Source organism: Carcharodon carcharias, chromosome 8, assembly GCF_017639515.1.
Source record: "Carcharodon carcharias isolate sCarCar2 chromosome 8, sCarCar2.pri, whole genome shotgun sequence".
NCBI lineage: Eukaryota > Metazoa > Chordata > Chondrichthyes > Lamniformes > Lamnidae > Carcharodon > Carcharodon carcharias.
Genome location: NC_054474.1, coordinates 64,445,139 through 64,461,321, shown reverse-complemented (window position 1 = coordinate 64,461,321; position 16,183 = coordinate 64,445,139). Strand labels below are relative to the sequence as shown.

Here is a 16,183-nt window from a genome sequence, read left to right as displayed (position 1 = left end):
TATTAATACTGAATTCAGGGCACGCATCTCAAAATAAATACAAATTATGTAGCGCGATCGAGTTTTCCTCGTGGATTTGATCTGCCTGGCACATATCATCTGCCATGTCATAACACCATTCCTGTCAGAGGCTAAAACCATTCTGTATCCATTCATGGCTTGCAGATGAAGGCCCAGCCAGAATCTTCCCCCCATCATCCATGCTGCCAATGGGTTTTCACGCTGGTCCATAACAGGTCTGGCCCAACATGGCATGCAAATGTTGGAAAGAAGGCCTGGGGCAAATCATAGAGATCAGAAGGGAAGATGAAGACCGCCAGCAACTGGACCCTGGAACACCACATGCAGCAGTGGGTGGTTAGAACATCTACGATATGGATCTTATAACTTCAGGACCTGCCAGAGGGTGGATCTTCTAACTTCAGATCCATTCAGCAAGTGGATCTTCTCCCTCAATGGTAGGTAAGTTGATGTTTGGGCACCTTTTAAATATGGCGCCCGGATATGATGGCCATCCAGCTGTCCCACCGCACAAAATGTCAGGAAACCCCCGACTGCATATTTAATTAGGCCAGCATCGCATAAATTCTCACCGGCCTCCTTGGCAGGAAACTCTCCCCATTCCCACCCCTGCCACGGGACTTAGTCCTGGAATGGAAAATTCCACCCATTGTGATTTTGTTTATTTTCATTTATTTCATATCATACTTGATGAATAATAATGAATTTTTTCATGAAGTAACAGAGAAGTTTGATCAAGGAAATGCAATGGGTGTTGACTTAATGGGCTTTTAAGAAAGCCTTTGACAAACTACCACATAAAAGTCTGGTTAACAAATGTGAGTCTCATAGAACAGGAGGGTCAGTGTCAGCTTTGATTAAAAAAAGTTGGCATAAAGACAGTCATGGCAAATGATGCTTTTCAGACTAGAGGAAGGTAGTCAGTGACAATCTCCAAGGGCTGGTGCTGGAACCTCTGCTTTTTAGACACATATAAATGAATTGGATTTTTCAAATTTCAAATTTTGCTTCTGATACTAAACTTGGAGGTGTAGCAAACAGTGAGGATGATACCAATCAACTGCAACAGGACATAGTCAGGCTAACAGAATGGGCAGACAAGTAGCAGGTGGAATTTAATACAGAGAAGTGCGAGATGATGCATTTTGGCAGAAGGAGTAGGGACAGGTGATATAGACATAATGGCACAGTCCTAAACAGTATCCAGAGACAGAGGGACCTAAGGGTTCATGTGCAGAGATCTTCAAAGGTGGAAGGGCATATTGAGGGATCTTGGGCTTCATAATTAAAAGTATTGTATACAGAATCAAGGAAGTTATACTAAACCTTTATAAGCTCTGGTTAGGCCCCAACTAAAGTACTGCATCCAGTTCTGGTCACGACGCTTTAGAAAGAATGTGACCGTCTTTGAGAGGTGCAAAGGAGATTTACCAAAACAGTTCCAGGGATAAGGGACTTTAGCTACAAGGTTAGTTTGGAGAAGCTGGGATTGTTCTCCTTGAAGCAAATGAAACTGAGGGGAGATTGTTAGAGGTATATTAAATAATGACAGGTTTAAACAAGATAGACATGAAAAGCTGTTCCCATTAGCTGATGGTACTTAAACAGAGAATGGTTACAGAATTCTAAGATGCAGAGGGATCTAATTGTTCTAGTGCATGAGTCACAAAAAGTTAGTATACAAGCACTGCAAGTAATTAATGGAGTTAATTAGTTAATGGAGGAATTGAATGTAAAAGTAAGGGTATTATGCTTCAGTTATACAGGGCATTAGAGAGACCACATCTCAAATATTGTGTGCAGTTTTGGTCTCCTTATTTAAGGAAGGGTGTAAATGTGTTGGGAGGAGGTTTACTAGATTGATATCTGGAATGAGTGGTTGTCTTATGAGGAAAGGTTAGACAGACTGGGCTTGTTTCCACTGGAGTTTAGAAGAGTGAAGGGTAACTTGATTGAAGTATATAAGATCCTGAACGGTATTGACGAGGTGGACGTGGAAAGAATGTTTCCTGTTGTGGGTGAGTCTAGAATTACGGGGCACTGTTTTAAAATTAGGGGTTGCCCTTTTAGTACAGAGATGAGATTTTTTTTCTCTCAGAGTGTTGTACAACTTTGGGACTCCCTGCCTCAGAAGGCAGTGGAGACGGGATCATTGAATATTTTTAAGGCAGAGGTAGATAGATTCTTGTTAGGCAAGGGAATCGAAGGTTATCGGTGTTAGATGGGAATGTGGAATTCAAAACACAAACAGATCAGCCATGATCTTAATGAATAACAAAGCAGGCTTGAGGGCCCAAATGGTCTACTTCTACTCCTATTTCATATGTTTGTATGTTTGAATAGGGAACAAGGATTTAAGGCTTTGGGCAAGAAATGACTGGGGGATGTGAGGAAGAACTTTTATTGCACAGTAAATGGTAATTACCTGGAAATCGTAGTCTACTGGGGTGATGAAACAGAGATGATCAATGATTCCAAAACAGGATTGGATGAGCACTTGGGTGGAATAAAGTTGCAGGGTTAATTTAGGGATAGAATGGGCGAGTGGGACTGACTGGATTGCTTTACAGAGAGCCAGCATGGAATTAATGGGCTGAAAGGCTGCCTCAGGTGATGTTATGAATCTATTGGTGAAACTTAATGCCCTCTCCTGTGGTAAGTTTGGTGGTGGTGTGCATTTAGGTAGGCAGGAGGGTGGTAGGTAGACAGCCTTTCAGCCCTGCCATCAATTGAGGCCCCTTCCCCTGTGATCCCCACCCTCGATACCCATCTCACTGTCACCCACCTGTGGTCTTGGTCCCACAGCAATCCTGGACATCAGGTGGGTGCATTACTGGCAATAGCCACTGCCTCCTCAGTGGCACTCGTGAGCAATGAAGAGCTGCCAGCAGCTGATTGGCCAGCAACTGTCAGGGGTTGGGACTGAAACTCCCAGGGTCCTTGATCCTGGGGAAGGACACTGCTGCCCAGTTAAGTGCCTGATTTGCACTTAATTTAGCGGGCTTTCCGAAAAGAGGCTCTTGGGCTGGCAGGCAGGTGAGAGCCCCCACTGCCTACATTATATTTTGTGCTTTGACTCTATAATAAACCTGAAATTTCTAGGCTGAAGAGGATGCAAGAGACTGAGGGTTGACAGGGATGGGGTGGGGGTGGGGGTTTGGGGGATGTGGCAATTGGATCTTGATTCCACCATATTTCAACAGGAAATTCCAGTCAGGGGATCAGGAGTGCTTCCACCTGTAGCTCCGTGTCAAAGGACCCATTGCGGGAATTCCCAATCTTTCTTGGAAAATTCCATATTTTATGCCATTAAAAAGTATCAGCCAAACTAATGCCAGTTGAGATCCAGCCTAAGTACTCTTGAGGGCTTGCAAAGGCCTGAAGCTTTTTCTAACTTGAGTGGCTACAACATAAGAGTTCTAAAAAATGCTCTTTGGCCCTTTTGTTCCTCCAGAGGACTCCACTTCCCCTTAGAAGGGCGAATTGACTTGGGGCAGATTGGCTGCCACAGATGAACTCTTGTGAGCTTCAGTTGTACAAAAGTTTCCGTTTCCTGAATTTGGTGTCCCCAGCTTTCAGAAGGGGAGGCGGGCAGAGGTTCCACTTTGCAACACTTTCACCTGCAGCAGGGTCCCAGCAATTCCCAGTCAAATTTCTTGCAGAAACTATCTTTTCAATGGCTGAAATTGCCTATTGGGAAAAAATAGCTAATTCAAGGGTTTTTCCATATGGATATTTTCCATGGTCTACAGAGATTCCTTGCCCCTCTGATGCATAGCAGATGCACGTAGTTTTTACGTACAGCTTGATGATTCTTCAACACACGTTGGCATTACAATATTTACAGAAGTTTTTTAACAATCAATATGTCATATGGTCATTCAGTTACCCCAGAAAAGTGCAACAACCACCAAAATGGCCTCTATTGTGAGATTTCAGCTTAGATTCACATTATTATACTTTATAACCACTCACCGTAGCTGTCTGTCCTTGCATACAGCTACCATAACCAGTAAATTCCCAAAAATAGTCATTATCATAATAGCTGAGAGAAATGTGATGAGAACTGTCTTCTGAACCATAGAGAAACCAGGAGCTTCGTGTGCCTCACCGTCACTTGTACTAAAAGCAAAACAGAAAGCAGATGTAATTGCCTTCAATTTATAAAGCTTTGATCAGAATATATCATGAAACATACAAAGAAATACACATTACAATATTTTTCAGAATACTACAGTTAGGTACCAAGTGATAGCAGAATGGAAGGGAAATTGACTGGCAACAGGTTTATTATTAAATGAATAGTGTTAACAATTACCTGAAACACAATTACCAATTGTATAAAATGGGCCAGTAACCTGACTCATAAAATATTTGAGTAGCTATTTCTGTCTAAGCGCAAAATTGGCTTGAAGCATGCACTAGGAGCACAGTTTCCAAAGGCTGGCTTCGCAGGATGTAGCGAGATCAGCTCTTTTCCATGTTCCCAGTGCAGAGCAGTCCAGATGTGAAGAGCCGAGTGCTTCTGTGGGTAGGATATCCAGTCGGGGGCTGCTCTTAAAGAGCTATTTCTGAAATTTAACAGCAAGCTACTTATGCTGGAAGAAACTGTCAGTTTCAGAAACCAATTAAGAAGGACAGAAAATACGCAACTGCAGCTGTTCATTTTGAAGACATTAGAAATGCTGCCTAATGACCTGCAGCAAAGGAGTGTTGCTATTCTTTGAACAGGGAAATGCACCTCATTGTACAGCAGTCCATGCTGTATTTAAAAGCTCCTCCTTTGCTGGAATTTATGTGTGCTACAGGTCAACTTCTCTGTTTGAGGTTTTCATGTGCCAGAGAGAGCTATTCAAGTTAGGAGATTTCCATCACAAACTTCAACATGGCTGCCACCTGTTATACCAATGTGCATGCACCCCACTCACCGTGGTGCATATAGCCACAGTTTGAGCCATGTTTGGAGGAGATACTCTTTGCCACCGAGTAGCCAACCTGTCATCTGACTGCCTGGTTTGAATAAAAGTAATATAGAGTAATTGGTACAGGATGAATGAATTATGGATGCTGTCAGGAGACTGTGCACTGACCAACATGATGCACACTATCTGTGGTTGTAAAACAAGCTGCACATTCAAGAATTGGAATGCCCTTTCTATTCAGAAAGATGTCAGGATGGTGGTGGAGAGCACACAAGGAGATGTGATGAAGGCCATGGCAGTTGAATCCTGGGGGAGACTGCACTGCTTGCAGGGCTTAGTGCTCTCTTGTTCCGCTTTGCTCAGATAGGTGATGTAGATGTTTTTCTTGGAGTAGGGAACCTCTGTGATGTCTTGGATTCAACACCCTCCTCTTTCCGCTACACCCAGCTGCTCCTTCTCTCTTCTATCTTCTTGACTGCTTTTCCCCATCCTCCAGCCTTATAGGCAGACCAACCTGACCACTCATGAGTGCAACGAAACAGTTTTGAAGACCCCTAAAAGCCATTCAGCACCAGCAAGTACTAATCAGAAACCAAAATTCAATTGCAGAAGGTAGAAAATTAGCCAGAAAACACACATGAGTTAACCAGCAGCCCAAAAGGACAAAGCAACGACAAATCTGTTTGGAATGGATGAGCAACTTATGTACTTCTGCTGCAGCATCCTTCTGTCTATGAATGCCACAATTTGCTAATTGAACTATCAATTGGCGAATCAAGTGCTAGGAAGCTCAATTTCCCAATTGAAATATTATATTGAGTATTTTCATACTTTCCAAGACAGCACAGAGCCTTGGATGCCTATGGTAAAGCTCAATTCAGTACGGTGGGTAACATACTTTGGTGTGAAATCAACATGTGCTTGCTGCTCATCATATCAGACCCTTAGGCTCCTGTTTTACACCTTCAGTAGAATTTCTAGGATCAAATGCTTTTAACAAAATGTTATCATATACTTTATTCATTACTTTTACCTGTTATGCAGTCTTCAAAAGTAATTGCCTCTGAATTCAGCTTGTTCTTAGCAACTAATGGAAATGCATTTCCAATTTTGGCTCCACTACTCTTAAAATAAATAGATGTGTCTAAACTTTCACCTTTTCAAAACAGGCACATTTTTGTTATTTTCTGTGATAAAGCATGCCTGTTGACAATATATTGCACGATGTCAATTTCACTGATGTCAATTTCACTGATGTTTCTCTTTCTGTCCATCCACACAACTATTCACATTACCTTCAAAACAGTAAGGATATACTAAAAACAAAGAAAACATAAAACTCCTGAAAAGGGTTTTTTTTATCATTCTGCATTGAGACCTCCATTAAATGTTCCATTGTTGAGACCTATCTCAGGTGAGATGCTAGAGAATGCGCTTGACATCAAGGCAGTATTTGGCAGAGTGTGGCATCGAGGAGCCCTAGCAAAACTGGAGTCAATAATAATAAGGGGGACAGCTCACCACTGGTTGGAGTCATACCTAGCACAAAGGAAGATGGTTCTGGTTGTTGGAGGTCAAACACCTCAGTCCCAGGGCATCACTGCAGGAGTTCCTCAGGGTAGTGTCCTAAGCCCAATCACCTTCAGTTGCTTCATCAATGACCTTCCTTCCATCTTAAGGTCAGAAGTGGGGATGTTTGCTGATGATTGCACAATGTTCAGCACCATTCCCGACTCCTGAGATACTGAAGCAGTCCATGTCCAAATGCAGCAAGACCTGGACAACATTCAGGCTTGGGCTGATAAGTGGCAAGTAAATTCAATCAATGGCCATCTCCAACAAGAGAGAATTCAACCATCTCCCCCTGACATTCAATGACATTACCATCGTTCAATTCCTCACTATCAGTATCCTGGGGGTTACCATTGACCAGAAACTGAATTTGACAAGCTATATAAATACTGTGGCTACAAGAGCAGGTAATTGGCTAGGTACTCTGCAGATAGCAAGTCACCTCCTGACTCCCCAAAGCCTGTCCATCATCTACAAGGCACAAGTCAGGAGTGTGATGGAATACTCCCCACTTGCCTGGGTGAGTGCAGCTTCAACAACACTCAGGAAGCTTGACACCATCCAGGACAAAGCAGCCCACTTGAATGGCACCCCATCCACAAACATTCACTCCCTCCACCACCAATGAAAAGTGGCAATGGTGTGTACCATCTACAAAATGCACTGCAGAAACTCACCAAGCCTTTCAACAACACCTTCCAAACCCACGACCACTGCCATCTAGAGGGACAAGGGCAGCAGATACAAGGGAACACCTCCACCTGGAAGTTCCCCTCCAAGTTACTAACCATCCTGACTTGGAAATATGTCACTGTTCCTTCGCTGTCGCTGGGACAAAATCCTGGAACTCCCTCCCTAACTGCACTGTCAGTGTACTTACACCACAGGGATTGCAGCGGTTCAAGAAGGCAACTCACCACAACCTTCTCAAGGGCAATTAGGGATTGGCAATAAATACTGACATGGACAGGGACACCCACATTTCTTGAAAGGATTTTTTAAAATCCCCTACACCATCTAATTATATCCTGTTATCTTATCATATTCCTTATAACTAACCTTCTTTTGAATGGACTAACTTATTGCAGGAAAGTTTAACTTGGAGGTTAATGTGGATTTGCATATGGTTGAAGTGGGTTTAAAACCAACAAGAATGTGAGCACATAGGGGAGCTGGCTCCAGCCTGTCAACTTCCACATTTAACTCGGGTATGTTAGACTGGTTGTGCACAAACCCCTCGTGCAAAGCGACCTGCCTATTGACATGTAGTAATTACTCAATTGGAGCAATACTCCAAGACAGTTTGAAGTCGAACATCACATCCATGGGTATCCTGGGCTTCCTGAAGTTCACCACTAAAAGCAAATAGAGAAGGTATTGGAAATTGAGGCGTCTGAATAAGTCTCACGAAAACACTGCAACAAATACTTAGTACTCACAGGTGCATTCTTACTTAGTGGTGGGAAAGGATTTGTTCATAGTACTTTTCTGAGTGTCTATTTTCTACACTTTGGAAGTTTTCTGAATCCATCAGAATGGATGACATCTCAACTGCCTTAAATTCAATCTTGGGTGAGAAACAATATGATAAGCACTGGCAGCAGGAGCAGGAGCTTGCTGTTAAGATCCCTGTAGATGGTCCACAGAGAGAAGAGCAGTAGAGAAGGGAGAAGCAGAGAGAGGAGAAGCAATGAGAGGAGAATCAGAGAGGAGAGCACTGGAGAGGAGAGCAGCAGAGAGGGGAGAAGCAGAGAGAGAAGAATCAGAGAGGGGAGCATCAGAGAAAGGAGCAGCAGAGGGGAGCAGTGGAAAGAGGAGCTGCAGAGAAAGGAGCAGTGGAGAGGGGAGCAGCAGAGAGGGGAGCAGCAGAGAGGGGAGCAACAGGCAGAGGAGCAGTAGAGAAGGGAGAAGCAGAGAGAGGAGAAGCAATGAGAGGAGAATCAGAGAGGAGAGCACTGGAGAGGGGAGCAGCAGAGAGGGGAGAAGCAGAGAGAGAAGAATCAGAGAGGGGAGCATCAGAGAAAGGAGCAGCAGAGGGGAGCAGCGGAAAGAGGAGCTGCAGAGAAAGGAGCAGTGGAGAGGGGAGCAGCAGAGAGGGGAGCAGCGGAGAGGGGAGCAACAGGCAGAGGAGCAGTAGAGAAGGGAGAAGCAGAGAGAGGAGAAGCAATGAGAGGAGAATCAGAGAGGAGAGCACTGGAGAGGGGAGCAGCAGAGAGGTGAGCAGCAGAGAGGGGAGAAGCAGAGAGAGAAGAATCAGAGAGGGGAGCATCAGAGAGAGGAGCAGCAGAGGGGAGCAGCAGAAAGAGGAGATGCAGAGAAAGGAGCTGCAGAGAGGGGAGCAGCAGAGAGGGGAGCAGCAGAGAGGAGCGAAGCAGAGGGGAGCAGCAGAGGGAAGCAGCAGAGAGGGGCAAAGCAGAGAGGGGAGCAGCAGAGGGGAGCAGCAGAGGGGAGCAGCAAAGAGGGGAGCAGCAGAGGGAAGCAGCAGAGTGGGGCGAAGCAGAGAGGGGAGAAGCAGAGGGGAGCAGCATAAGGGAGCAGCAGAGAGGGGAGCAGCAGAGGGGAGCAGCAGAGTGGGGCTGCTCACAGGAGACATTAACCCCAGTGTCTACAGGCAGGGGCTGAGTTTCCTTGACATTTCTGAACCCCAGTGTTTCATGGGCTCAGGTTGTTATATTAGGTGCTGTTCTCTCCCAGCTGGACCTGGTAGTCATGCTTTACTAGTGTCTTTGAGAATAACTACCACCCTCAACTTCTGTGCCACTGGATTTTTCCAGGACTCAGCTGAAGATAAAACTCAGGCCTCCCAGCCTGTATCCAATAATGCACAGGACTGGTGACTGATGGTCGCTTGCCAGGACCAGAAATTGTGTGTGCACTTTGCCTGCAATAATGCCAGTTAGAATGAGTTTGCATCTTTGACTGGCTTCAAACTGATGCAGGCGTAATTGACTGCACGCACATAGCAATACACCACCCCAACACCAAATCATCCAGGAATATTTGTGAACTGCAAAGGCTTGCACTCCATCAACGTGCAGCTGGTGTGCAACCACAGAGAGATATTTCTGCAAGTGCACCAGATTCCTGGGCAGCTACTAAGATGTTTTTGTCTTGTGGCACCCAACCTCCTTGACATCTTTAGACTCTCAAATGCACTTAAAGGGTGGCTACTTGGAGACAATGAATACCTGCTTCAAAAATGGCTTTTGACATCTGTCAATAGCCCAACTACTAAAGCCCAATAGCACAACAATGAATGCTGTACAAGTATAAGATGTGTGTGTGAACAAGCCATCAGCATGCTGATGATATGCTTTAGGTGCCCAGGTAGATCTGAAGGCATCTTTCAGTAAGCAAAAGCTAGAGTGTTCAGAATAATCACTATGTGCTGCACTCTGCACAACATTGCACAGTATTGAAGTTTGGACCCACAGGAGAAATGAGGCACAGAGTGTAGGTTGTCTGCAGACAATTCTGAGGACCGGAGAAGAAGAGGAGAAAAGAGGTGAGCACATTGCAGCAGCAGCTCTTCACAATGAACAGAATCTTTCCAGTCCCACACAGGCAGGTTTGAGTCTGGGACCAGGAGCAGGATAAGAGATAAGGGCATCATGTCAGCAATCGGCAGTAGCTACCCACCCGACGAGTAGGTAATAATGAGCAATTAAGAGACTAACGAAGAGAATGGGGAAGACTCCACCAGAATCTTCCTGGTGTCAGAGTGGCCTCCTGCTTTGTGTGGAACCTGCCAACTCCATGAAGGCAACCTCCCAGTGGCAGACTGGGGGACCATCAGAGCCAGAGGCTCCATGTCCCAGTGACATGGCTGCATGGAGGAAAGGCTGCAGCAACAGCCAAAATGAATCCTCCAGAAGGATTTCCCTTCCACGTTGATGGCCCTACCAGCTTCAGGCCTCTATATTTTTGGAGTTGTATTGATGCTTCTGAGGATGCCTCCATGTTGAGGTCCTGCGCTCTCCCTTTTCTGCCTGAGCAGTGCCCACCTCTCCTGGTGGGGTTGCCACCTGTCCACAGTTGTTTGGGTCAATGGCATCAGGCAACCACCCGCCATTCAACTTAGCTGGCCACCTCTTGGAAGATTGTGCCGGAGGGCATGCTGCAGACTCATGCAGGGTTGGGATCTGGAAATGGTCCGGACTCCTGAAAAAGAAACTACCATAAGATTCCATCCAATGTTGCCCAGGGATGCCAGGGATGCCAGGGATGCCACTATTAGTGCAAGCTTCACTTAATCTGCACCACAGGGCTGATGTCAGAACCACATGCAATGGCCACACTTCCTACCCCCACCTCCCCCCTGCCTGCCACCCCCCTACCACCCCCCACACCGCCCCACACCTGCAATGCTACTGATAGAAAGCAGAACTGCTAACCCTAACCATAACCCTAACCCTAACCCACTCACCCCTAGCACATTCCCCCATTGGCCTCTATCAATTTATATCTTCTCATTGATCATCAGCAAGTTAAAAGGTGACTTGTCAGCCAGTAACCCAGAATGGTTCAAACAGAAATGTAACGCAAATAAAATTTTTGTGATTCTACAAAGGAACAGAAACTTCACAACTTAGCATTTTCTAAACGACCCTCTTCCTTTTCCTACCAGTCCTGGATAGTACAACCTCTGTAACTTCAGCAGAGGTACAGGTAGGCCGCTCAGATCCCTGACTCCTGAGAATCTCTAGGTTTTGGAGCCCATCAAAAACTGTTTCATCTGCACATGTGCAGGTGCATACTTGGCCACTACAAGATGAGACAACAAATCAACTGCTGATTTGATGGGTTGTGTGTGTTTGGGGGGGGGGTGGGTGGGGGGGTGTGGGGGCGGGGTGCTGGCATAGCAATGGACAAAGTGAAAGTGCTTTGAGTAGACGCTCCAATTCTACGCTCCCTTTCACCATCATTCCAGACCAGCCACACTCAATGCTAGCGCTCTACTGGAGAGCACTTTGGTGCAGATCAGTATGGAGCTTTAAGGACAAGTATAAGACATCTGTCATCATGTTTAAGGTAGTAGCCATGTTGCCATTCTGAGTGTGCATAGCCATGTCCAAGGAATACGTGGCTCATTTGATTGCCACATGTGATGTACAATGGAGTTAATCACTCTATCCATGGAAGAACACATCAACGCAATGCCCTGTGTCATCAACTCACTCATGCCTGAGGTGAACTCCTGCATTCTATGTCGTCAGTGTGCTTGGAAGCAGGGTTCAAGATACATGGGGGCAGTAAGCAAATTTGCCTTCAAAATTCCCAAAATGCCCTGGAATATTCAATCACAGGGGCGACCAATCAGAGAAAAGTCACCCCCATAAGTAAGTCACAGAACTGTTACAGCCTAGAAGGAAGCCATTCGGTCCATCATGTCTGCATTTGCTCTTCGAATGAACAATTCTCTTAGTGCCTTTCTCCCAACCTCTTCCCATAACACTGCACATTCTTCCATTTCAGATAACATTCTAGTTCCCTTTTGAAAGTTTTGACTGAACTTGCCCCGCAACAGTCTCAGGCAATACATTTCAGGCCTTAACCACTTGCTGTATTAAAAAGCTTTTCCTCAGGTCACTTTGCTTCTTTTGCCAATTACTTTAAATCTGTGCCTTCATGTTCTCAAATCCTTTTATGAGTGGGAGCAGTTTCTCCTTATCTACTTTGTCCAGGTCCCTCATGATTTTGAATACCTCTATCAAATCTCCTCTCAACTTTCTTTTCTCCAAGGAAAACAGTCCCAACTTCTCCAATCCATCTTCATAACTGAAGTTCCTCATCCCTGGAACCATTCTCATGAATCTTTTCTGTACAAGTGACAGAATCTTGTAGGAGCTGCTCCTCCAATCACAGGCTGGTTCCCTGCTTTGCTAGCTGCTGATAGGCTCACTAATGAGCCATCAGCAGCAAACATGGGAAAGAAGCAGCCTGTGATTGGAGGAGCAGAAAGCACTGGGAAGGTGAGTGGTGGTAGTGAGTGAGGCTGCTAGGGGGGTGGTGGGGTAAGAAAGGTTGCAGTGGCAGGGGGATGTGAGGCTGTTGGAGGGGGAATGGCTCCCTGGGGTGGAAGAGGGGAGCTATCGGGGCTCTTGAAATGAAAATGCTGAACTTGATAAAAGCTCATTGGAGCAGGGTGGAGATAATCGAGATCAATTTTGATTTACAACATGGCCTGTAAATCCTGTAAAAGAAATTATCTGTGCAGTGAGGTAACTTGTGTCTCCAAATATCGATGAATGTGCAATGTCCACATTGGTCTGTTAATAAATCTGCAACAATATAATTAGAGGCTATACATGCAATTGCCAACCAGGCTACAATATCAAACTTCAGCAAGGTTGTAAAGTAAGCAACAGTGGGTCAGTCACTTGTTATATACCTGCCTGATTTTCCACTCAATCAAAGTTAATATAAAGGAAAATGAGACTGGATGAGCAAAATATCCTCCGGGGTAGAAGAGACTGCGAGAGGTCTAGGGGTGGGATAGACTCAGTGGGTTGGGGGGTGGTGGTACAGGAGGGAGGTGGCTGTGGGGCAGGGGAGAGGCTGCAGGGTGTAGGTTGAGGGGAAAGAGAAGCTGCGGGGGAGAGGCTGTGGAGGAAGAGAGGCTACATGGGCAGAGTCTGTGGGGGTGTGGGAGCCTGGGGGGTTTGAGAGAGGCTGCAAAGCAGAGTGGCTGTGAAGTGGAGAGAGGCTGCAAAGGTAAGAGAACAGCTTTAAACCTGTCAAGAAAGGAATACTCAGCCATCTGAGAGCCAGGAAAAGTTGAAGTCACTAAAGTAATGAATTCCTTGCAAATGAATGTGGAGTCTCTGGCTTAAGTTTGCATAAGTTCAGGAGCTATTGTATGGAGGAAAAGGTAGTGGATGCTAACACTGTGTTAATTGGATATATTAATACTGAGCAGTTTTATTTCATAAGAAAGATTTGCGTTTGTGTTATCACTTCTCAAAGCATTTTAACATACTGTGAATTATTTGAAGTGTAGTGACTGTGTTAGAGACAAACATGCAACCATTGTGTGTACATTAAGATCTCAAACAGTAATGAATTTGTATTTTTATACTGCTTTTTATGAGCTTGACTTCCCAAATTCATTCAATAAAATAATTTGAAAGTGTAATCACAGTTGTAATGAAGGAAATGTAATGAGGTAAATGGTTAATTAATTTAGGGGGAGTCTAGGACTAGGGAACATAAATTAAAAATTAGAACCAGATATTTTAGGGGTGTAATTAGGAAACATCTCCACACTCAAAGGGCGGTAGAGGTTTGGAACTATCTTTCACAAACAGCAATTGATACTAGATCAATATCAATACTAAATTAATTGTTAAATTTAAAGCTAAGATTGAGATCCAAGATGCAGTAGGAAGGTTGATAACTGCCTGTTTAAAATCTTCCAGCTGTGTGCATATGTGGTGAAAATGCACTAGCTCTGACCTCACCAACCTGTGGAAGGGTGATGTCTTTTTGTGTATATAAGTGTGTGTCAGTTATTTTGAAAAAACCTTCCATTACTAACTTATATCTGTTGCCAATTTAAATACTGTAGTGTCTTGGAAATTAACGCTTTCCTTGTGTGTTGTAGCTCTAAGTTTAATGGACCGATGATGATTTTCAAGATTGTTAAGTTCTTCTAAATCTGCTTCTTTGTGAGTTGAAATATCTTATATGTCAACACAAGTACAGAAGGTACTTGTGACTACATTACCTAATAAAGGAATTAGTGTCAATGAAAAAGGAGCCCCTGAAAACCAAAATGTAGCACCCAAAAATCAATAAGTAACCCTTGAGAAAATCTCAAGAAGAGCCCTAAAAAAAAAATTATTTTGACCCTTCTTGGAAGGTATGCTCAACATTCTCCGTTGTTCCTCATTGAATCTCCTTTTCATCGCCATCCCCAAGGTACAACATCTGTGTCCAACTGAGCACAACTTGGAAGGGCTACACTCCCCCATGTTTCTTTCCACCCCCATCTACTCTTGCGTAATTCTGAATTGTGAGTCACCAGGTGAAAACCCCAGTATTTGTCTAACTGGCCCCATCGAAGTACAAGTATCTGAGTTGATGAATGGTAAGTAAGAGTCTTGTGATGGTGCAGTCTCAGAAAAAAATCGGTTCCTCTGAGAATTTGTTGTCTGTGAGATCATGGGTGATTATCATGAAGATAAATAAAATTGCCTCCAGATGAGGTTGGTTGCTGGATAGATGGGGATGTGAGGAAGTACATAGAAAGAGAAGGATGAATGTCCTAGCAAGGTAAGTGGTGTGAGGAGTGATATAATGTAATAGGCACAAGGCAAAGTGTGTGGATGGGGTGATAGCACAACAGAATGTAGGTGAATTTGCATCTGTACTCACCTTGCCTGGCTTGGTTAGGTCATTAAAGCACTTTGTGTAGTGAATGCAGGAGTGTGCCAGAATGTTCTCGCTGCTGGGTCACCTCCAGTCATGTCTTCTTTGTAGCAGCAGCAGGTTTCTTCCTGCCATTGCTGGGGCAGAGTATTTCTTTCCTACATTAAAACAGTGGGTACACTGCAAAAGTGTAAAATGGCTGTAAATCATCTTGAGATGTCCTGAGATTATGAAAGGGGTTATAGAAATGCAAGTGTTGCATTTTTTTCTTTCTTCTCCAGCTCCTCATAGACCACAGCAGTATCTCAAGGGGGGCATTAGCGAAGTACGGTGTAGACAATGAACATCCTAAATCTATGTCTCAACATGCTCCTCACTTAATATTGAGTTTATGTCTGTAAAATTACCAGTATGGAGGGGAAAGAAAAGGGAGATAGCGAAAGTTTGTTATTAATGTAAGTTTCTGATTGAGTGACCATCGTTTCCGTGGAGACATCCAATCAGAGCAACAGGTAACGATGGAAACCGCAGCTAAGCCATCAAAATATCTGTAATCAGTATTATTAGTGCATAGTTGAGGCTGCTTATCAATTCATTATTTTAGTAAGTAACCATCCCTATAATGACTGATGTGCTCAATCAACTATTTGAGTACATAAACCATCAAAAAGTGATGCCGGTTTCTTGTCAGCTGTGTATTTGCACAATGTTAGTTGTTGACAATAATATATGATGGAGTGTGATTTTATTCAATAAAGAGCTGTCCAAAACAATCGGACATAAATTCACTGGATTGCCTTTAAATTTTCAAAGTTAATGTATTTCAACAAAGAGCTGCCAGACGGTATAATTACTCATGTGCAGTATTTTAACTGTGCAAAATCAGTCCGAAGTCAATTACAGTGTTAAACTTGTACTGAATGCAACATTCTCCACATTTTTGGCAAATGTTAACAATGTACAGATATTGCTTGTTAGGTTATGGGTGGAATCATCCCTAATTTGTACTAAACACGGTAGCGGCAGGAAAAATTATGTTTTACCCACCAGCCGCAATGGCGGGTTTTCACATCGTATCGTCCCACCTCCTGCATCATAAATTATGCCGTCACAGGAAACACACTGGATCGCTGGCAAGCAGCCTCCAATTTGCCTGCCACACAGCTACCTCACCGCTTCCTCACTCTGGGGACCATATTTAAACTGCAGCCATGTGCACACTTCTCAATACCTGAAGCCCAGGACTGCTCCAGTGAAGACATGGACCCAAAAGCCAAGAACAGTGTGGCCTCACGATT

The 16,183-nt window shown here is 44.3% G+C and overlaps 1 protein-coding gene across 1 annotated transcript in view; it reads right to left on the bottom strand.

The window, feature by feature from the left end:
• The window catches only part of htr4 (5-hydroxytryptamine receptor 4), a 216,523-nt gene that overhangs the window by 155,854 nt on the left and 44,486 nt on the right, over positions 1-16,183 (bottom strand). The window contains exon 4 of the mRNA XM_041193770.1: positions 3,997-4,143. Coding sequence (XP_041049704.1) covers positions 3,997-4,143 — 147 coding nt within the window. The remainder of the gene's footprint in view (positions 1-3,996; positions 4,144-16,183) is intronic.